Genomic DNA, 24,836 nt, shown 5'->3' on the forward strand with positions numbered 1-24,836 from the left:
ATTAATATGTTAATTAAAAATAGTTAATAATTAATTTTAAATTAATTAGAATTAATTAAAGGTATAATGGCTGAATTGTAATTATTCATAGTTGAGTAAGGAAAGCAATTCTAGAACCCTATATAGGATTAGACAATTTTAGAGGGGTTTCTAGGGTTTCTAGAGGCCTACTGTAGTTGATAAGGATAACTGTCTTGAATAGATAAAATCAGATTATTTTATTATTCAAATCAGAGTTTATCCTGGAGATTCCCTATCTATAAATACCTCCCATTGGGCATCAAATTTTGTGGTTCTCACTTCCCATAAGTCGGAGAATGAAATTTCTCTTCCTCGCACTTCTCTCTTCTTGTCTTTCTAGTGTTCTAGGGTTTTGGGTGTGAACCATTAAACACATTCACACTATTGGATGTTCACTTTCCATGAAGCTTTAGAATACTTGAAGACATGGTTTATTATATTCGATTATAACAAAAGGTATGTATATTAATCCTTGTTAATTTTTATTACAAGTAGGTTAGTTTGAAAGTTTCATAGTATGTTGTTATAATGAGAAAATGTCATAGATCTTTAGGTTGAATGTACCTATAAATTGTTTATGGAAATTTCACTATGTAAATATGTTTTAATGTAACCTAGAAAATCCATCATTACTTTTCACATAATATATATATATATATATATATATATATATATATATATATATATATATATATATATATATATATATATATATATATTCAGACCTTATGGATATATATAATTTTGTTCTCTTTTATTATCATTTCCTAGAAATAGTAATGTCTCAATTAGTTGTTAAATATATTATTTTCATAAAATAATAATTCTCGAGTTAAATACAAATACTGATTATATTTATTAATAATCAAAATTATTTTAATAAATAATCAATTGTAGTAAATTGCTATAATGTGTGACCCTATATATATCTATCTCTCATTAGATAGGAGATACAAATTGGATAATGATCTAAGATCTATAAATATGGTTCTAGGGATCAAACCCTCCATATAGATTCTTTTTTTGGAATATTTGTTTTCCTTTCTATTCTCTTGAGGAAGATAGAATTTCTTAACCCTCTTAGGGTTCGTAGAATTTTCGATCAAGCCTCTCTCCTAGTTATTTTTGGTTTTGCTCTTTTTGGAGTTTTATGTGTGATTCCACTAAAGGGATTTCTAATATGGGTCCTCCCATCTATGCTTGGTGGGTATTATAATATCACACTCAAAAAAATCAACAAGAAAGATCAAGAGGTTAGTATTTCTTTATTTTTTTTTAAAGTAGGTTGCTAGAACAAAATAAACCTAGATAAAATACTAGAAAACCTATCAATAAGTTCATTTAATTTCCTTTTCTAAATAATAAATAAAACTTTAAAAAAGTTAATAAACGAAGTATATTTTGGATTTTAGATATCCGAAATGTAGGAAAACTTTTTTATAACTAAGGGAATCCAAAAAAATGGGATATACAAAAATTCGAATAACTAAAATTTGGGATAATTTCAAATCAAATCTTTGGATACGCAGGTAGGATTGTAGATTCTACTAGGGTATAATCTATATAAAGTTGCCGCCAAAGTTTTTTTATAAAACCCTTGATCATAGATCAAGCCTACAAAACGGTTTTTTTTTTTTATTTTTATTTTATTTTATTTTTACATTTTTTTTGATAAATTTTCTTATGAAATGGGTTTACAGCAATCAAAGGACCAGCTTTTGTATCAACAAGTCAGAATTGGCAACATTAAACGCATTAAAGACTTTCACAGGATAGGTGCTAGCCTTGAGGTACGTATGCGTAAAAATGTATTCATTATAATGAAGACTTGCATGGTTTGCAGTTAGAATTGATGAACTGATATGTTCAGAGTTCAATGTTGGAGGCCATTTGTCTCATCAGCACATTAAGTTATCTACTTAGCTTGCACCCCTTTAGAAGATTGAAGCATAATCCTGTTATTAAAACCATCAGATCTAGTTCGCTTTAATTTACATGGATGTGGGTTTTGCGTCAAATTGAGACTAATTTTATTTTTCTATAGATATTGTACCTTAACAATTATTAGTGACGAAATTATCGGTTTAATGTGTCAAATCTGTTGTTTTTAATATAGTGGAAGGACAAGGAAGGATACACTCCTCTGATATTGGCTTCCATGAATCCAATCCATTATAATGTAGCAAAAACCTTGTTAGAATTAGGTGCGAATGTGAACTACTATCGTTCAGGTGTCTTGGTTTGCTCCCTGATGCATGATAAAAAAGGTTTATATGTTATTTGGCCTCTCAGTTGGGCATGGTAATTTTTCTCACTTATCGTAACAAATTCTTCAGGTTGTCATTCTGGAACTGCTCTTCATCATGCTGCAAAAAAAGGCCTAGAACAAATGGTTAAGCTACTGCTTTTACATGGTGGTGTGTGCTTTTTAATCAATGACATCATTATATTGCTACTATATTGTTGGTTACTTTATTAGGCCCCATCATAGTAAATGACATAACATAAAAAATTGGAACAAACGTACAAAATTGGATTTTGGACTCAAAAATTTCCCAAGAAAGCTTGTCATGTCTGTTATATGTAACCAATTAATTGCTTACGAAATATTTATCATCTCAATTTTCAGCTAGTGCCTTGTTGATGAATGATGATGATCAAACTGCACTCGATGTTGCAAGAGTCAATGGATATAGCGATGTTGTTCGTGGAATTGAGGTACATACGCATTTTTCATTCTTTTGGATCTTACAAAGTTCTTCTATGTGAAATTTTAATGAATTAATGATCTTATATTGGGTTTAATGCAATTCTTTTAGAACCACATATGCTTATTCTCTGGTTGGCTGCGAGCGCTTTATATTGTGCCAGGGTTTGCTCAACCACCTCCAAGAAAAGTGTAAGCATTTCATTTTAATAGCAATAAATATTAAATATAGGACTATTGATAAATAGTTACAATATTTAATTAATGGTTTCTATTTGCAGGTGGGTAGTTATAGTTCGATGTGGAGCACGTAAGCTTACAAAGCCTTTCAAGTTAGAACTTGTTATATATTCTAGCTTAGAGGTACGTTGTCCTTTTCAGTTAAGTCAAAAGATACACCTGTATATATATATGACGGATTTATTTTCATGAAATACAAAACAAACAAGCGTTAGCTTTTTATCATACACTCATGTTCTTGAATTGTTTGCTTTAATCAGAATGCTAAACCTCACTTAATTATTCCACTGGGGAAGGCGTACATTGATGAAACCAAATTTTAACCAGCCCGATCCTTCAGTTATCATTTCTATTTCCAACAGTAATTTCTTGATACTTTTGGATTACACTTATTTACTTGTAGAATTTGTATTATTTTATGTTAATTGTTTTCCTTTTATATTTATAGTCATGAGACACTTGGCTTAAGTTTGTTGAGTTGAATTTACATTAGACTTCCAAAAACAAAACAACAAAAACAAAATCACTTTTAATTTGTTGCCTAAACTTTAGTTCATTTTTACTTACAGAAAAATCATACATCGTACTTGCACCTGTTAACGAAAATGAAAACCAACAATTGAAGCGATTTTGTAACGCATGCAGAGAAATTTCTCTGATAAACAGGGCCGGTCCAAACATAAATGGGGCCCGGGGCGAAAAGAAAAAAAAAGGATTCCTCAATTGCAAATATAATATAGATTTAGAAAAATATCATTACTCTTTAATATAGACGTTTTCACTTAGAAATAAAAAGCAAACTAAATTGTTTATATTTTGAGCTAAATTGAGTTTCAACCAAATTTAGGCCCTAAAAATCATTTAGGTAATAATTTTTTTTATATATAAACTACATAACTCATAAATTTTGGGTCCCCTGCAATCGTGGGCCCTGAACGGTCGCCCGGGTTGCCCACCGTCTGGACCGGCCCTGCCGGTAAATCATCTACTAAATCCATGGCTAGTCATTGTAGATTCTTTCTTGAAAGCATACATATAGAATGCTTGCGTCAGCACACTTATATTTTACACATTTCAGATTAGACGTCCTCAAAACAAGGAAAAGAGCCAATGGCAAAACAATGATGCAGGAACAAGTAGCAATTCAGTCAATTACCCACGACATACAGTCCCATCAGCACCTCCGATTTCAGACATTATGGATGATGATCTGGTTCACTACCTATCCATTGATTCCACTCCAATTGAGAATGAGAAAACGAATAATGATTCTTCAACATGTGTTGTATGTTTGGATGCACCGATTGAGGGGATATGTATCCCGTAAGGACACATGGCTGCATGCATGTCATGTATGGACGAAGTCGAAGGCAAGAATTGGGGTTGTCCAGTTTGTCGCACCAAGATCGATCAAGTTGTTCGGGTTTATGCGGTCTAAGGTTGAGACTTGACAAGATGAATCGATAACTTCACTTTTGGTTAAAGAAAAGGTTAAACCCATGGGTGAGGGGAGAGCAAAATGGTTTTTTTTTTTCACAAGTTGAACTCATGAAACCATGAAATAAGGATCAAAATTGCAAAAAATTACAAAAGTACTCGTTTTTGGACTTGAAAAAAGATAAAATTTGTAAGTTACTCCAAAATAATTAATTCTTGGAGTAAGATAGTATCTTTGTAGAGACCAGCCAAATTAAAAGAGCATGCCCTCAACGTACTGTTGGGATAATTTGAAGAATAAAAATGAAGCCTAACTCTTGTGTCTCTATTTTCCAATGTTTAGCAGCATGCATCAATAACTAACAAAAAAATAAAGCCCACTAGTAAGTTGGTTAATGCGTGAAGGAAGTAAAATGAAAAACCGTAACTTTTTAAACTCTTGAAGCATTCGATATAGGTCTACTTTTTGTTTCAATTTGACAACTTTCAGTTATTACAGAAATGGTTCCTAGACAATTACATTTATGCCACCTTATTAGTACACTCGACCCAATAAATTGAATTTGAATATTTTCCTATTGTATCAGCCATTAAATATGTTCTATTATTCAGATTAGTAGTTGCTTGAAAACTAACATTTATTACAATTTTAGAGAAAAAAAAAGGGTCAATGGCCTAGCGGTATGGAGGGACCATCTCATTTGAGAGGTCAGGGGTTCAAGTCTCGGTGGAGACATAGGTGGTTATTTAGGAGTAGATTAGTTAATTCTATTCTTGCATGTTAAATAAAAAAGATCGCATCGATGATGATCCGAACTTAGGTCAAATCCAATATTATTTTCGTCCATATAATTATATAGATACTACAATGATACAGAGTTATGCCGACGACACCTATCCCGACGACGCATGTCGTCGCCATATCTTTTGTAAACTTTGACCGATTTTCTTTCACTAGGATATATGTGCCAACGACAAGTCGTCGCTACAAGTCTGGCGGGAACGAAAAAATTGTTCGTTGTATTCTGAAAGTCTATACCGACGACATGTCGTCGGGATAGATATCAAAAAAATCTATTTTCCATTTGTTTTTATTCCATGTGCCAGAAATACAGTACGACATAGTTTTATGTATGCTATACTGACGATGAGTCGTCGACATGACACGTGGTGATCCGTGTGATTCGGCTATCCCGATGACAAGTCGTCAGCACAGGTTTTTAATTTTTTTTATTTCAAGAATAACTGAAATTGAATTTTCTCATCTTCAGTTGGAATATACTTCGCAACAAACCGTGCTTTTTGGTTGAATTGAGTTTCATACTCATTCACAGTCATTCCTCCCTGTTTAAGCTCGAGGAATTCTTTCTTCAATCTCCTCTTCATGTCCAGAGGGAAATACTTCCCTAGCAAATGAGTTTTGAACATCTCCCAAGATATATTCTCTTGGTCATACTCGTTGAGAGCTTCATAAGTTGCTTCCCACCAGACAAAGCTTCTCCGATGAGCATTGCAGAAGCATAAATGGCCTTGTCTTCATTATCCACATGAGAAACACGAAATACTTTCTCGGTGTTCGGAATCCAAGTGAGAAAAACTATGGGATTAAGGACACAAGAAAACTCCATAGCACCGCTACTCTTGAAAGTCTTGAATGAGAGATGTCTCGCCTTCTCCCCCGAAGATTCTCCAGTGGCTTTCTCTTTTCCTTTTTCACCATTCTTTTTGTGCTCTTCGAGAGTCTATCGAATCACACCGGTAAATTTACCCAAGAGTCGCTCCTCACGAGGAGATACTGGAGTATTTACTTCCTCGGGTTAGGACCTCCACCCGCTTCTGGTGTATGGCTACCTTTGTGTTCAGTCATTTTTCTAAAATTTAGGCGTAACATAGTATTTTAGAATATTAGGATTTATTATTACCTAATACTTTTACTAAATATTTCCTATGGTTTGTATCCATATACTTATAATGAATCCGTTCATATATTGAACTTCTAATAGTTTAAGTCTAAATACCAATCTGTGGAATTTAGTTCACTTAAACTACTGCTCTGATACCAATATTGAAAGACCCAACTTTCATAATTGAAAACAATTGTTACTCCAAAACATGCTACATGCATATTCATAAAACAATATTTTACATTGATAATTTGATTACAAAGACTGGATACAAACCGACTAAGTTTTAATATTTTACATAACTATCCAGGATATTGTAATTTTATACAAACATAAACTTTAATACAAAAGTAATATTACAAACTATTCTAAATCTCCCAACATTATACAACCATACTGCTTAATTATCTCCTGCAATTGTTAAACATTGAGAGGGGTAAGCGGTGACACTTAGTGAGTTGAATAATAAATACAATATAACGTTATGCCATACACATCAATAAGGCAGAAGCAAAGAGGAACAATGAACAACAAAGGCATATGTGAAACATGTGACAAACTTTCCATATCAACCGAGGATTCGATTCAATGATATACAATCATTGAGACATAACAATTTCAATACTTGATATACACCAATAAAGCTTCAGCCCAAATGGCACAGAAGACATATAATTTTGGATTATCACTTGCCTAGAATATACAAGCTTTCAGCCCTACATAGCCCTATGCCAATACCAGAAGTTATACGAGTCACGCTCTACATGGTCAAAGGCACAAAACCAATACCAGAAGTGATACGAGACACGCTCTACATGGCCAGAGGCATAAATCCGATACCAAAATAATACAAGACATGCTCTACATAGCCAAAGGCTCAAAGCCAATACCAGAAGTGATACGAGACATGTTCTACATGATCAATGATATAAAAATCATGATAACACAGGAAAATGCATAGCACATATAACACATAACATACAATTGTTCCTATATATTGAACTCACCGTGAAATAATCGGGGGCTAAAATATTAATTTGGGCAGCACTTTGGGTCTAAATATGACTTTCTTTGTTGAAAACCGAAAGATTTATTGAAAACCAGGCTTTGCGAATGTAGAGCTTCAAAATCGAAAAGATAAATTTTTCGGGCTTCTCGGGAACTTCGGGACGTATTTCGAGTGTTAAAATTGATATCGGGGCTTCGGGGAAAGTCGGAATGAAAGAAATATAGGTTAAGGGGTGAAATTTGCCAATTTTCTAACATTTTCTCGGGAGGGTTCGCAGGCACTATTTATAGTGCGAAGGTTGGCCGATATCAGACGCGTGACAGCAGCGAGGGGCTCCGGGTGGCTTCGCATGCGAGGGGCCAGCGAGGCTCGGAAGGACACACGGCTTGTGCGAGAGCTCGCCACCGAAGCCATATGTGTCGTCAGCTGATTAGACCGAAGCTCGGATACGTGAGGATCGACGACACGCGTCGGCTGCTGCGCGGGTGACTTACCGTTGTCGGATACGTGGCATACTTATTGCGAAAATTCTTGGAAATTGCACCCAAACCTTCTAAAATTCATAACTTTCGCATACGAGATCCGTTTTTTATGTTCTTTATATGCACGCGTAGGCAGGAATCTATTCTACAACTTTTATTTAGACTTCGTCGGCTATTTTGAATTTATTTTTAATATTATTATTTTTAACAGACCGGGACAGGAAAATCCGTTAAAAATTCATAACTTCTTCATCCGACGTCCGTTTTCGTCAGACTTGTTACCATTGTACTACTAATGATGAGACCTTCAATTCTCGTTTAGGTTATGTTCTTTAAAAACCACTCGATCTAAAATTCGAGTTTTTAGCTGTCTACTACTAAGATGAAACTTAGATATATCATAACTTCCTCATACGAAGTCAGATTTTGGCGTTCTTTTTATCGAACTTCTCGGTTTAACGAATACTACGACTTTCATTTAGATCAAAAACTCACTTTTTATGTCATTCGGTGTCGTGTCGGTTTTGTCGCGGATCTTCGATTAGTCATAACTTCTTCGTTATAACTCGGATTTCGATAAGGTTTTCACCTAAACTTTTCTAACGAAATTCTTTACAACTTCAAATAATAAAATTTTCTTTTTTCAAATTTTATATTTTCGCTAAATTTCACTATTTGGCATTTGATTGGAATCTCATAAGACTTCCAATACTTTCTGAATGATTCTAAGCATAGTTTTACTTCAATTCTAGTAAAAACTATTTGTTAGAACTCAACATTCAAATTCACATAATATTTCATAATATTATTCACTTTTATAATTTACAATACACGATAACAGAACGTGTATGTTACATATACCTCCTCCTTTTGAGGATTTCGTCCCCGAAATGACATCAATTAAAATAAATGGGAATATTTCGCTCCTATCTCATTCTTATTCTCCCAAGTATAGTTTGCGCCTTGATGATGTTTGCATTTGACAAGCACCAATTCTACTTCTTTATTATGTAGATTAGTTGTTCTTTCATTCACAATCTCTTCAGGCTCTTCTACATATCTTAACTTATTATCCAATTTAACCTCGGATAATGGAACTGTCTCATCATAGATGCTCAAGAATTTGCGCAGATAGCTCACATGAAACACATCATGAATACCTGCCAAATCTTTCGGCAATTCCAAGCGGTATGCTTGTTTACCAATTTCTGGATGATTTTGAAAGGACCAACAAATGTAGGGCTTAGTTTTCCTTTCTTTCCAAATCGCATAAGACCTTTCCATGGGGATACCTTCAGCATCACGAAATCACCCACCTAGAATTCTATTGGTCGCCTCCTCTTTTCCGTAGAGGACTTTTGTCGATCCTGGGCCACTTTCATTCTTTCTCGTACAATTTAAATCTTGTCGGTGGTGTCTTGAATCATTTCAGGACCTTCAAGGATCTTCTGTCATACTTCACGCCAACATAATGGCGTACGGCATTTGCGACCATATAATGCTTCATATAGTGGCATTTTGATTGAAGCGTGGTAACTGTTATTATACGAAAATTTGACAAGAGGTAAGTATTTATCTGTAACATCCCGAAATTTAGGTGCATCTCTTAAACCCTTCTTCTTTCTAAGTTGTCTTGTTTAGCCCTTAGAAAGTGAACAAAGAAAATTGAGTACGCTGGGCGTACTAAGGAGTACGTTGTGCGTACTCAAGGGCGTGTTTTGGACGTGGACTCCACCCGGTACGCTGGGCGTACCTTGAGCTACGCTGGGTGTAGCGGGTCCAAACTCAAAAACCTAATTTAGATTTGAGCCCTATATAAGGAAGGCTATGGCGTTATCCTCAGCCACCATTTGAGAGAGTGAAACCCTAAAAGAGAGCCAACCTTCGTTCTAAGCTTGTGTGAGTGTTTTTGGACCTAAAAGTTCCTTTGGGTGTTAGTAAAGAAGAAGAGGAGATTCTTGGGAAGGCTAGAAGTTGGAGTGCAAGCTTGGATCCGAGTTCTACAGAGGGGAAAGCTTCACTTGGAGGTAAAAAGCTCAGAACTTTCCTTGTTGTTATTGTGGTGTGCTTCTTGGACCAAATTTAGGGTTTTTGGTCCCAAGGTGGAGACTTTATGAGCAAAAGGTCTCCGTATGCCTAGATCTTCTATATTTCAGAGTATTAGGAGTTGTGGGTTCATAAAAATCCAAACTTGGGTGTGGATCTTAAGTCATGCATGAGATCTAAGCTTTATGGGAAATTAAGTTGGAGGTTTTATCTTTGAAATAACTAGAAATGATATTGGGTTAATTTTAAAAAAAATTCTATTCTTGTATGTTTAATAAAAAAGATCGCATCGATGATCATCCGAACTTAGGTCAAATCCAATATTATTTTCGTCCATATAATTATATAGATACTACAAGGATACGAAGTTATGTCGACGACACCTATCCCGACGATGCATGTCGTCGCCATATTTTTGTAAACTTTGACCGATTTTCTTTGACTAGGATATATGTGCCGACGACAAGTCGTCACTACAAGTCTGGCGGGAATGACAAAATTGTTCGCGGTATTCTGAAAGTCTGTACCGACGACATGTCGTCGGGATAGATATCAAAAAATCTATTTTCCATTTATTTTTATTCCATGTGCTAGAAATACAGTACGACATAGTTTTATGTATGCTATACCTACGACGATTCGTCGGCATTACATATGGCGATCCGCGTGATTCGGCTATCCCGACGACAAGTCGTCGGCACAGGTTATTATTTTTTTTTATTTCAGCAAAAAACGAAACGTCATTGCTTATATATACCCTATACCGACGATACCGACGACATGTCGTCGGCATATGGGTTTACCCTTAAAAGAACACAATATTCGTTCATTTGCACACCACGACGCTCTTCATTCACCATCTCCGACGAAAATCATCTTCTAACTTCCATAACCGGCGATTAGCCCCAGGTAAGGTATTTTCTACTCATATTTCATTTTTTATTGTTGTGTGGTAATGATTTTTACCCCGAATTTGGGGGTTTTTTGGTGTTTAGAGTTGTTCACCGGTGCTGAAGCACCACCGTCTGTCTTCCACCGCCTCAAGCTTCCCCACCAACAAGAATTGTAATGCCCGTTTTTCTAGACTAGGCATTAATGATGATGTAATAGTCTATGTCAACCTTTATAACTTATTTTTGAAATAATAAAAATGTATTATTTGATTATTATGTATTTATTGCTTAATTATTATGATTTAATGAATTAATGATAAAAAAAGCGTCGAAAATAAACGTTAGATAAACCCGATATCTATGAAGAAAGTTGTAGTGGTTGAAACAAGGATTCCGGATATATAAAGAATACCGAAATCCGAGTTATAACGAAGAAATTATGACTTGTTGAAGTTTCGCGACAGAACCGACACGACGATGTATGGCGTAAAAAGTGAATTTACAATATAGTGCTTTTTTGCCTTAGCAATCTAAATGAAAGTCGTAGTATTCGTTAAATCGAGAGCGTGCATAAAAAGAATGTCCAAGTCTGACTTCCTATGAGAAAGTTATGAATTTTCTAAGATTTGACATAATAGTATGTAGACCGAAACTCGAATTTTAGATCGAGTGATTTTTAACCGAAACACCCTAAACAAGAATTGAAGATCTTGTCAATTATAGTTTAATGGTAAAAATATAGATGAAAACAAACATCGGATGAAGAAGTTATGAATTTTTAACGGACTTTTGCTGTCCCAGCCTGTTAAAAATATAACTTTAAAAATAAATTCAAAATTAGCTGACGGAGTCTAAACGAAAGTTGTAGAGCACGGTCATACCTACGTGTGGATATAAAGAATGTCAAAAATGGAGTTCGTATGTGAAAGTTAAAAATTTTGGAAGTTTATGGCACAAACTTCATGGTTGGTCCGGGGGAGTACGCCCAACGTACAGAAGGAGTACGCCCAGCGTACTCATGTAAGTGTTCCGAAGTCGGGCACCCTCCCTACTCCTTCACATGAGAGCCACCTGTCATAGCCTTGACGCGTCCGAGTTGATCCACTTCGTACACCCAACATACAAAGTTACGCCCAACGAAGAAGTGTGCGAAGCAGTACGCCCCGCATACCTAAGCTGTACCCCCGGCGTACTAAGGTGGTTCGGTATCCTATAAATAGGATCCGAAGCCAGCCATATTACGTTACAAAATTTTGCTTTTTTTACCCTCTACTTTCCCTTTTGTTGCAAAAAGTACCCCTAATCCTAATATATCATCCTAGCATCATAAGTAAGCCCCGGAGAGCCCAATGATCCCGAGAAAAGAGATTTTCGAGACGAAACTCTGCCCATGTGAAGCCCGGTTTTTGAGAAAACATCCCGGTTTCATCGAAGAATATTGTTTTAAGAAACAAAGTGCTGCCCGATTATCATTAAATCAAGTGAGTGTGAAATTACTTTCATCTTACACATAGATATGAAGTATTTTCTATAAAATACGTGCTATGTGTATAATTATTGTTTGTTTATTTGTGATGGGTGTTGAATAAATGTTTTATACAGGTTTTAAAATGATTTAAACTGTATATGTATTTTTATCTACAAATATGTTGGGTATAACATGGGTAGATGAAATAGTTGTTGTGTGTTAAACTGAGGAGAGGCCTCGATGTTGTTGTTGTTGTTGTTCTAGTTATCTAGCGGAGTATAGCTGACGACCACAAACCTTTCTAGACAGTCCAGTGGAATGCTAGTAGGCTTGTAACCTGTAGGTGTTGGTGAACTATATGTTCACTCGTGTACTCCATCCCCCTAATGGTTCCCTTACGGACATAAATGGTCGAGGAATCCCCTTAGCAGTAAAGTCCATCCCAATGATGATCCTTAGGCTAGGTCCCTTATGATAGGTGTTTAGGGATGTAAAGTGAGGATAACGGGAACATGTAATCAGGGTTATTGTTGGTTGATGAAATTAATAAATTTATTGTTGGTCGATGAAATTAATAAATTTATTATTATTTGTGGGTTGAAAACCCTATTTGCTCACCAGGATCCCAAGCCTGAACCACTCAACTTTTTAAATTATAGGTACTGGACCCAGAGCATAGTTTGGATGATGAAGAGGGATTTTTGGATTCTAGGCCAGTAGTTGTAAATAACTGTTGTAAGGCTTATGATGTACTGTTTATGCTTTTGGTCTGTATCGGAACATGACATCCTGAGGTTTTGATATATAATGAAAATACATATTTCTTTAAGAAATGTTTTGATAAATTTTTATCATGTTTTGTTTTGGTGAGAAATTCCGCAACATCTTTTAAAAGATTACTCTGATTTTATTTTAAAAACATAAATTAAATCGGTCTTTTCTAGCCGAGAAATTTGGGGATGTCACATGTTATACATTATATGCTAGTTATTGATAGGCTTAGACTGGTAGATCTTAAGGAATACCTATGATTTATGTCTGCGTGATTATCTGTCTGTTGCTTACGTTTTTAACTGTTATATATCGATATATTGTGTTGGGTTAAGGTTGTACTACTTTGTGCTGTTGCCAACAAACCCAGGAGCATTCCAGATATGAGCTGACGGCTAGTTGGCATGCCAGACTGATGGGTTATTAATGTGTTGTGTCAAATGTTTTGTACTAGAATAGTCTCATTTATAACGGGTTGGGCCTATCCATCCATGTATTTATGTTGCTAGGGTTAGACTACTTAATGTTCATACACATATCGTTCTATGGTTATCGATTGTATTTGCCCTACTTGAAATTTACAGAAAATATCACGTTGAACTATTCTAAAGCTATTCATAGTATGCATTCAACACTATTTGATCTTCATTTTTCGTGTTATTTTTTTCACATCATTTATAGAATCTATCAATCTAAGTTTTTATTGTTTCAATAATTGGTATCAGAGCAAGAGATTATGTATCTCATACGCTAATCTTCTGTCGAGGTTTTAAACTAGGGTTTATTGTTTCTCTTAGATCCATTTTTGGTGTCTTAACTGCTTCAATCAGTTGCAGGCTCCATATCTAGATCCTTTGTTTTTCCCTAGATCTTGATTCATGTTATTACACATCTGATTCTATATTCGCTTCTGTGAACACTTGAGAAGATGAATCATGAAGATCCTCATAATCTCTCTTTCAGTCTCTTAAGTAGTATCAGATCTACTACCAGAATCCCAATTCTTTTTCTACAGGATTATGAAGTATGGGCACTGCATTCGAAGACTATGTGCTCAACATTGAAGATCATGGCACCACAATATGGGAAGCCATGACACAATAGGCACTCTATAACACGACTACAAGGAAGGTTGTCAAGACTCAAGTCGACTACAACACAATTCTTGTTGAACATAAAGGTACTCCTCAAGATGAAAAAGATAAGTTGTTAAGTGACATCAAGGCGATGAGAATAATAAGGTTTTCTCTTCCACCAAACACTTTTCGTCTGGTGAGTGCATGTGAGACAACAAAGGAGATCTGGGACATGTTAAAATAGCTTTATTCAAGCGATGCAAAGTTGGAACACTCCGTGCAAAGGTTGCTTCTTTTAGAATTTGGAGCCTTTGTTCAAAAGTCTGATGAAAAACTGGATCAAACATTCAATCAGTTTAGTCATCTAGTAAGCAGGATGCTTAAACACAATCTCAGGTGTGAAAAGATAGAGCAAAAAGTTACGTTCATGAATGGTTTAAGGTCTAGATGGAAAGCGGTTGTGTCTACAGTGAAAGCTCATGAACAGTTCAAGAGCTACTCTCTGGCAAAGCTTGTGGGAATCCTAAGATCCCATGAAAATGAAGTGATGAAGGACGTAAAGCTTGTCTCTAGCATGTGATCATTGGCCTTGGTTGCGAAGGGCAAAAGGGTAACTGAAGAAGATTACGAATCCGACTTTTCGGATAGTGAATTTTCCAAAAAGGAATACGCTCTAATGGTATCTAATCCCATAAAGTTTATCAAAAAGAATTTTGGTCGATTCAAGAATAGGAACAGGCAAGGAAACTTCAGTTCAGAAAAGTTAAGCGAAGAGAGCTTCAAGAAATCTCAAAAGGAAGAAGATAAGCAAGAAAAGAAGTTGTTAGGGGATTCAGGCTATGACTGCTACTACTGTCATGTCAAGAATCATTTTTCCAAAGAGTGTATGTTGAGAAGGATGAGTGAAAAGAAGGAATCAGAGAAGGATGAAGCTTACTATCTTCAAAAGATAGAGGAGCTTAGGAAGAAGACTGTTACGAATGAAAAGCTTGCCTTGATTGTGCAGGAAGGTAGTGACGCAGGTGGACGTGTCGAACTATGGTCCACAGATTCAGAAGATGAGGAGGTTCGGAAACCAACACACGGTAGGTGTTTTGTGGCAATGTCGGAAGTGCAAGAGTATAAAGGAAGATGTCTAACGGTTCAGAAAGTGGTTTCAGAGCAGAGGGGCTATGCGACTAATGGCGGCTAGGCCTCTGAAAATTGCTTTGTTCCGAATCCTATTTCTAAACAGGTGAAAGAATGTGAGAAGGTCATCAATAAGGTACACTTTATGCTCCAATCTCTTAATATTCTTGTTACACGTTACGAATCTGAATTAGATGATTTAAGTTACACTTTCTCTAATTTTAGCAACAGTTTAAAGAGAACACGTCTAAGTAATTCTAACCTAAGTGATCAAATTAGTAGGGTAAAAAATAAAAGTGAAGAGGGAAGGATGCGGATAGAGAAGTTGGAATTAGAGCTTAATAGGTTAAAGGATGATGTCATTTATCTTAAGAGAGACAATTTAGCACTTTTAAAACAAAGGAATATTTTCTGTTTCATTGTGAAGCGTTTATATTTCAATATTACTCAACTGCATCTTGATTGTGAAATAGGTAAAAATATACACAAAATTATTTTACCATTTCTTGAATTTAAAGAGGATGAAATTGATGCAAAGTGTTATAAGTGTGAATCTATTGTTTCCTCTGATGATGTTTACGATTCGAGCAAAGTTTGTCTTGACAAAAAAGAAGCATACATTCAGTCCAAAGAACATAAGAATATGTTAAAAAAATGTTGGATGATGAATATAAATAACAAATTAAATCTAATACTGTGCAAAATTTTGACTCGTTTTGCATGAAATTAAGTTCAGAAAATACTTTTGATACTGAAAACGTTTGTAAATTTGATGAAAGCAACATGAATGAAATATTTGCAGAGGATGAGATAGATTGTTCATCATTTGTACAAAATGAGGCTGAACAAAAGAAAAAGTTGATTTCTAAAAATTCAATTGAATATGTTTGTGTTGTTTAAAATCAGGGTTCAGAAGTTTTAAAAGAAAAAGCCATAGTTTTTCCGAAATTAAAAACTGTTCCAAATCAAGTTTTCATAAAAACCGGACTGAAAAAAAAAACGACACTTCAGAACTAACGTCCATAGTAGGTAATGATAATTGAGAAGGGTGCGACGAATTCTTTTGGTCAGGTCCTATTGAAAATCCAGATGAAACCAAAGGTATTTCCGAAATGACCTCATGGAAAACAGAAGTGAGATATGTTGCAGAAACATTGAATTGTGTTAACGCTTATTTCAATAAAGTTGGTCCGAGTGGCACTAAAAAAGTCCTGAGTGAAACGTCTTCTAAACAAACCTGTAAGCCAATCCAAATAGAGAAAACGAGCTCTAATTTTCATTTGTTTGTTGAAGAAATTGTTTCTAAGAAAAGGCAGATGAATGCATGATATAGAAAAAAACTTACAAGGAAGAATGCGTTTTTGGAAAAATAAGAATTCCAATCAAAATTTTGTTAATTCAGAAAGATCTTTGTTTCAAAATACGAAATCTTCTTCTATTCCAAAACTACAGTCAAAATCCTTTTCAAAATCTCCTATTTCAAAATCAAAGGTTTCCAAACCTCAAGTTTCAAAACCTATTGAAAAACCTAAATCTAATTGTCCTCCCAAAACACATTTTTCAAAATATGTTCACATCAAATCAAAATATGTTAAGGGCAAAGGTAAAACTGTTTCGGAACTTGAGATAAGTCTCGAGGAATACGAAGCAAGTTTAAAAAGAGAGGCAAAGGAGCTTTTGAAAAAGGTGGCTAAGCAACACAAACAATCTAAACAAAGAAAGGCACATTTTGTTGAAATTAATCTTGGTGAAAATAAAATGAAGGTTTTTAAAATATTTAATAGAGAGAATAGTATTTTGTTAAAAAGATCTTTTTGGGTTGATAAGAATAATATTTTTCCTATTCTAAGAAATCCTCACAAGGACCCAAGAAGGTTTGGGTTCCAAAATCTCTTTGAATTTTGTAGGTAATGCATGATGAACAACACGACTCTGAATGGTACATCGGTAGTGGTTATTCGCGTCACATGACTTTGAAGGAGGGAAGAACTGAGGGAATTCCGATTGCTGACAAATGGTGACAGAGTTAAGTTTGGAAACAATGCCACATGAGAAATGAAAGGATATGGCATGATTATGAATAACGAATTCTCTATTCGGAAGGTAACTTATCTGGAAGGCCTGCAACATAATCTAACAAGCGTTTGTCAATTGGTTGTACGTACTGGGTTGAAAGTGTCATTTGACGATGAGGGATCTGAGATTTTAGAAAGGAAAACAAAAGCAATGCTTCTGAAATCCAAAAAAAGGAGAGATGCTTCCTTTGAACATAAAACCAATCACCAGGAAGCCTTCCATTTGCCTTCTTATGAAAGCATCTTCGGATGAAAGTTGGCTATGACACTGAAGGCTCTCGCATCTGAATTTCAAAGACTTCATCAAACTTGGACTTGGAGATCTTGTTTTAGGACTCCCTCTTCTGAAGTTTGAGAATGAACATTTGTGTGCATCATGTAAGCTAGGGTAGTAGAGTAGGAAGAGTCACTCAACTATTATCAACACCAAAATCATTGAGCTACTAGAACTATTACATATCGATTTTTGTGGTCCATCTGTCATTGAAAGGATTGGTGGTAATAAGTATATTCTGGTAATTGTTGATGATTTTTCAATATTTATCTGGGTTTTCTTTCTTAGACAGAAATCAGACGTCACTTCGAAGCTGAAGGATTTCATCAAGCAGATAGAGCTTCAATTGCGAAATCTCATCCAGAAAGTTCGCAACAATAACAGTTCTGAATTCAAAAGCTAAGAGTTTGAAGAATTATTAACTGAAAAAGGAGTTTCACACAACTTCTCTACTCCTTACACTCCTCAACAGAATGTTGTTGTTGAAAGAAGAACTCACGCTCTTTGCGAAGCTGCAAGGACTATGTTATCCTTTTAGAATCTTCCACTTTACTTCTGGGCTGATGCTATCAGAATTTCTTGTTTCACTCAGAACCACTCTCTGATCAGTAAAATATTCTTGATCACACCTTATGAGATTCTTAATAAACAAAAACCTAACGTTAGGTTCTTTCATGCCATTAGGTCCAGGTGTTTCATATTCAATTCCAAAGAGCAACGAAACAAATTCGATATGAAAGATGACGAAGGAATCTTTTTGGGATACTCTCTTACTTCAAAGGCATATAGGGTTCTGAACAAAAAGTCGAAAAAGATTAAGGAAACATATTATGTCACATTTGACAATAATTATCTAAAGAATTATCAGAAAGCTGATTGTCCATCTGAGGACATTTTTCCTTCAACAAATCCAATGCCATTCATATTTCAAATATTTAGGAGGAAGTCATGAATTTGTTTGATGAGCCCGGAAAAGCTATTTCTTCAGAATCAAATGCAAGAGATAATAAGGAGGATGAACTGAAGAAAATCATTGATGATGTTGCCAAAGATCTTAGAAAAGAGCCACCCATTTCAAAGGATTATGGAATTCCACCTCATCTATACACTATAAATGCTTGAGTTCAAAGGGAGGCTTTCATTGCAACCTCCGCAATCGATACACCATTTCAGGGGGAGAATCCAATTTCGAATGTAGAATCACATGAAAACTTCCATGGGAAGAATGAGAATGAAAATAATGACTCCGACTGTAACATCCCGCTTATTGAATAAATAAGTAGATAAAGATTAATAGTCCTAAAGTAAATAATATTTAACGGGGATATGGTGTCGGGGAGCCAATTGATATAATTTGGATTTCAGGGGTGAAAAGAGTAAGTTCTGGATTTAATTCGAAAATGGTTTCAGAAGTCAGGGTGTGTTTGGTAATTAATGGACTTAATTTGAAAGGATTTGAAGGCTCCAGGGGCTAAAGGGTAAAAATGTTGGACTAAAGTTGAAAAGGTTTGGGACGGAGGGGTTAATCATGACAAAAGTGGTTTGGAGTTTGAGAGAACATGGGACTTGAACCCGATGACCATTCCCTCCCGTCATTTTGGAGACAAGCCCTAATTCCAACGATTCCATTGCAGCCGCCACCACTGGGAGTCCTCCTTCTGTCGCCCACGTCTTTAATTACTGGCGAAGCTGTGTGTGGCAAGACCGAAGCCAACCGCCGGTGAAGCTATCACCAATGACGAAGAGCAGCACACGAAGACAACAGTGGGCCGCCACTACCCTCCACCGGTGATGACGCAACCGCTAATCTTCGTTGTAACTACCCCGTCGCTTCCCGTCTTCATGTTGTTCCTCCGTCGGAAGCACCTAGTAACCTCCTTGACTCCTCCTTGGGTGCGCGACGTGGTCGTTTCCTCTGCTGTCGGTTTCGTCAGCCTTTCCCTTGATCTCAGTAGCATCAAGCACGAAGTGGGTGGCTGAAATCGGCCATTTCAGGTTGTATTATATGGCTGGAGTTCGTGAGGGTTTTGACCTGAGGTTTAGCACACTAGCATGGCAACCAACCATGGTGGCTGTCGTTTCTGCCGTGTCCCACCGTCACCAGCCACCGTGGGAGGTGGTTGTGGGTGTGTTTACGGGTTGGTGTTTGAGTGAAATTGTTTTTTTCGGAAATTATGAGGTTTAATGGGTGTTTGTATGGCCGAAAACCCCCACCACCACCAAGAGCCGCCACCGATCACCGCCGCCCGAGGTGGCGGTGGGTGGTGCCCGATCTAGTGGAACCCTAATGGGCCTAAACACTTAATCTTGGATAGGGATGCTTCAGGATTGGGCTAGAAACCCTAATTAGGGTTTAGAAAACCCTAATTTTGCGTTTGGCAGTTTAGATTTTACCGGGACCCACGATTGGATTGTTAAATTGATATTGTGAATTATTTCTGACTTCATTGTGTGAATGGCCTAGTGGGTTAAGTCCTTAATGGGTTAAGTGAGAAACACTTAACCATAATTGTCATTTTATGTGAAAACCCTAATTTTGCTCGGTCCTTGTGTTAGGCCTTTAATTGGGCTTTGGTGACTGGGCTACTGATGTGCCATCCAAGAACAATCATGTGGACTAGAATATTTAAAACGGCTTCAGGGTTAGGCCCATATGAGGTTTGGGCCCAATTTGGAAAATTGGGCCATAGTTGGGCCATTAGTGGACTCTTATGGACCCATTTGGTATTGGGCCTTGGTGGGCCCATTGGGCTTGGGTTATTTCTGGACTGGATTGGTGGACCATATTTGGACCTAATGTGTGAAGGTTTGGTCTTAAATTCTAATGGGGTTAATTGTGGGTTTGGGTTAGTGTTAGAAGATGGAGTACAACAACAGCATTTATAGGATCTGTCCGCCATCCGAGGCGAGTCTTCTCACTATACGTACCCATGTGGTAATTTATGTATGACCAAAGGGTCTTATTCGTGTTATTGGCTGGAGGGTCTTAATTACATTATTGACTGGAGGGTCTTAGTACATTGTAGACCGGAGGGTCTTAGTACATTATCGATCGGAGGGTCTTATTTGTTTATAATGTGTTATGTGTTATCGTGCATACTGTCTTTGTGACTTATGCTATTATAGTGATCTATGTATATGTTGATCTTATGTACTTACTTGAGTTGTGCATTTGTCTGTGTGATATATGTATGCTATATTATGTGATACTGAGGCGGGACCGGAGGGTCCAACGAGCGGTGAGACCAGAGGGTCCTCACTAAGACCAGACTAGAGGGTCCAACGAGCTGTGAGAACGGAGTGTCCTCATTAAGACCGGACCAGAGGGCCCAACGAGCTATGGGACTAGAGGGTCCCACTGAGACACATATACCGGAGGGTCTTACCAAGTTATAGCCTCGAGTGGCTAATGTGTTGTATGTGGTATTTTAGGGAACTCACTAAGCTTCATGCTTACTGTGTTTTGCGTTATGTGTTTCAGGTACTTCTCAGGATCATGGAAAGGCGCCGGCTTGATTGTACACACGAGATGGAGTTATGTTCGAGGATCCTGGATTTTATTTAAATAATTATGAACATGTGTTTTTGATAATTGATATATTAAGATTTTGTGATATGTGTTGATTATATTTATGTGATTTTAAAAATGAAAAAATTGTATGAAAAGTTACGGTGTTACAAGTTGGTATCAGAGCCTTGGTTTGAGGGATTCAGATGTGCTCTCGGGTATCTCTGAACTCAAACTGAGGATTTTAGAAAATTTTCAAAAAAAAAATGATTTTTATAAAGGAGTAAGATTTTTAAAGAGAAAACGAGATGAAGCATTGAATATGACGATGTTCAGGAGGTAGATGGCTGACATCACATGGAGTTATTCAGCAGCAGATGGCAGAGAAGTGTGAGAACCTGAGGAGTAATTCTATTTTGAGGAGTATGTTGTTTAGAGGAGAGTATTCGCTTGAGATCGAGCATGTGTAACACGAAGGATGATCGATGAGGTTGAGTAGCCACTTAAAAAAATATGAGAGGATCCTTGTGGAAAGTATGGGTAGATGTGGCAGGTAGTATGGGCCCGCACTATTGAAAGAAGAGAACCTATACTTGAAGCAGGGAGAATCCTAGAGGTTCTGAGTAGCAGGATGAGGAGAAATAACATGGTTCGGGTACCATGATTCGTAGCAGAGTGTGTTTTCGCCTTTATCAGTTATCCGATTGTGATTGTTCAGTATGGGAGTAGATATGGGAGATTGTGGGGCCAGAGGGCCATGTCAGTTGAGTTTAAATGGAGTATGCCCTGGGTGGGAAAATCTGAGTTAGATCTCAAGGGTTTTGACTGGTGAGATGCCAGTTAGAATCTCAAGACTCAAATAAGGGGAGGAGATGATGCAAAGTGGAGAATTGCAGTCTAAGTTGAGTGGTTAGGCGATGGCCTGTGATGTCAAAGTTCTATGTTGAGGATTATATTGTTCCTGTTTCCCATTTTGAGAGGATGGGTGAGTGAGTTTATGATGTCAGAGATTGGAAGAAGACCCTGTGGGGCACCAGGTAGTTGCGATATTGGTACTAAGAGTATTTTTTTGTATGAGAGCATTGGATTGCATTCCTATGTCAGGAAGGAGTCATAAGTGGGGATTGTGACCAACAAAGGCTCGGGTATGCCTTGTTTGAGTTTGTTAAGTAGTATATCAACAACTATTACGGGAAAACGAGGGGAGTGTATTGAGATGACGACTTTCGTGGTTATGCAGCGGATTGACTGTGAGTGTCACACTCCAAAACCGGAACGACGGAAACGTTCGGGGGCGGAGGAAGTCATGTTTAGTATCACAAGACATGCATCATAGTAATCAAAGTAATAAATGACCATTTAATGAGAAGGAAATTGTTTACAGAGTATGTGTTCACAAAACATAGAATACATATGTAAGTAACAAAACAAGACTTGAAGCTATTATGCTCCATCTTCTGAATTTCATACGTGTATACCTGTCTACTAGTTTCCTGAGAATAAAAGTTATTTTGAAAGAGAGGATCAGCATTTAAGTTGGTGAGTTCATAAGATTTTAGTGATGTAAGTAAGTTGTAGGAAAGGTGTAGTAAGGTGTATGTTCTGTTTAGAAAAGTGCGCCTGTTCCTCCAGAAAATCCTATATTTCCTGCTTTGATGAAGGATAAGTAAAATGACTCTACAATCCTTTGTATGAGTACTAAGTGAGTACAAATTATATAAAACCCTGAGTAAACAAACAATTGGTTGTGTGAATCTGCCCTAAACCCACAACCAATCAAGGAACAGGGAATGAGGCGGAAGACACACCTCCCATTGTTTGTTAGATCATCGTTGTATATAACCTTGGCATATTCACTTGGTACTCACAGAGTTAATTGCAATAGTTCCTTTATATTTGATGAAAACATTCTTTAAGAAAACCCTTATCTCTTTTATTAAAAATGGTAACCAGGAGGGTTCTATCTATATCCACTTGGTCTATACTAGCTATATAGATAATCTAATATCGAATAGATAGTTAGTTATGTAAATCTACCCTAAGCCCACAACCAAACAAGGAACATGAAGTAAGGTAGAAAGCACACCTCCAACTACCTATCGGTTATTAATTATATATAACCCTGATGTATAAACCAAGGTATTATAGAGTTAACCACTTAAGGTCCTTTAAGTTATACTGCACTACTAGAAAAACAGCCTTTTACGACGCTCATTACGCGTCGTAAAGGGCTCAGACGACGCGCAAATGCGCGTCAAGGAAGGCCCTGTCATAAAGAGAGACGATGCACTTTTGCGCGTCGTCTATAGACGACGCGCATTTACGACGCGCAATTACGACACACGTTTACGACATGCAATGCGTATTAAGAAAGGCCCTGTCATAAAGGAAGATGACACACATTTGTGTATCGTAACCTTACGACGCGCGTGTTAATGACACGCAATGCGTATCAAGAAAGCCCCTGTCAAGAAAGGCCATGTCATAAATGCAGATGACACACATTTTTGTGTATCATAATTTTAACTGTTTAAAAAAATTATTTATAGATTTACTAATTTTCAAATTAAATCTCCATTTCATGTCTCATAATAGAAAATAAAATACCATATACAAAAAATATAATACATTGCACAAAAGTTAATGTCATAAATATAATCATTCCAATAGTAGACAAATAGATATCAAAGGGATCAAAAATATGTTTCTCTTCTAATAGAACTTATACACAAGAAAGTACTGAATTTGCTAATGAACTTATACACAAGAAGAAGGTGTTTGACTTCAGAAAATGTCTCAGCAACTGAATTGGCCCCGGAAGCTTGTGGTTTGACTGCAACTGAGATAAGGATACCATGTTTACTCTTCTTAAGCTTACTAAACAAACTTGACAATAAGATAATATAAAATTGCATTATTATTAAGATTAAGCCACAAATGCACTCAAGCTATACAATAAGACAATTGGGTAGATTTTTCAAAGTACAATGTTCTAATAAGAAAAAATGAAATTACGATGCCATAAACTTGTAATAAATAAATAAATCAATGAAAGTGCATTGTTACTTTATGAATCTAACCCCAAAAAAAGCTATAGAACTGAGGAGGCGAAGATTACCACAACTTTATTTTGCAGCGTGAATGTCCCCGTTATGATGGATACCTGTTGATGACAAGAAACCAAATTATCAAGATAAAAATAATGATAACATTTCTTGAATTTTACATAAATATGTGCAAATATTATCTTATATTAAGTAATAAACTAATAGTAGCATGCAATTAATGAAGTAGACAGATTTAGTCCCAGAAAAACTTACATATAAAACATTCTGTATAATGGATGCACAATTTAAAGTCAACGAGAGAGCAAATCCAGTCAACATGGCTATGAATGGATAACTCGTGAGTAGTGGTATAGACACAACCTACATAAAACATATTCAAGACCTCACTTATCAAACAAACATCCAATTTTTCAAGATTCGTATATAAAACTTTTTTACTCTCATGCAAAATCAATAATTACATCAAAAATGAATAATTATATTAAAAAAAATAGTAAAAGAAAAAATAAATTAAAGAAAAATTGCTTACTCCTGCAATACGAGCTACTACTATGGGGCCAAATACCCTTTCCATAATTGGAAAGAATGTGAACTGGAAGTGTAAATCTTATTCATACCTGTTTATAACCAGGGTGCACCTATGAAACATCATTATGTAGCTCCTCGCTTCTAATTTCCTGCAAGTGTAAATCAAAATAATAAGCTAAATAGTAAATATGCATCAAGCCA

The 24,836-nt window shown here is 36.3% G+C and overlaps 1 protein-coding gene across 2 annotated transcripts; it reads left to right on the plus strand.

Moving 5' to 3' along the window:
• The first annotated feature begins 1,684 nt into the window (after nucleotides 1–1,684).
• On the plus strand, nucleotides 1,685–3,426 carry LOC111911508 (putative E3 ubiquitin-protein ligase XBAT35). Of its 2 annotated transcripts, XM_042900749.2 has the most exons (6): nucleotides 1,685–1,811; nucleotides 2,358–2,438; nucleotides 2,651–2,739; nucleotides 2,841–2,920; nucleotides 3,010–3,091; nucleotides 3,229–3,426. In XM_042900749.2, the coding sequence occupies exons 2-6, from the start codon at nucleotides 2,411–2,413 to the stop codon at nucleotides 3,289–3,291; spliced, it is 342 nt and encodes a 113-aa protein (XP_042756683.1). In that variant the 5' UTR covers nucleotides 1,685–1,811; nucleotides 2,358–2,410; the 3' UTR covers nucleotides 3,292–3,426. The 2 variants fall into 2 exon arrangements, with proteins under 2 accessions (XP_042756683.1, XP_042756682.1); XM_042900748.1 differs by lacking the exon at nucleotides 3,229–3,426 and having other exon boundaries at nucleotides 3,010–3,195.
• The last annotated feature ends 21,410 nt before the right edge of the window (nucleotides 3,427–24,836 follow it).

This window comes from Lactuca sativa, chromosome 3 (assembly GCF_002870075.4).
Source record: "Lactuca sativa cultivar Salinas chromosome 3, Lsat_Salinas_v11, whole genome shotgun sequence".
Lineage (NCBI taxonomy): Eukaryota > Viridiplantae > Streptophyta > Magnoliopsida > Asterales > Asteraceae > Lactuca > Lactuca sativa.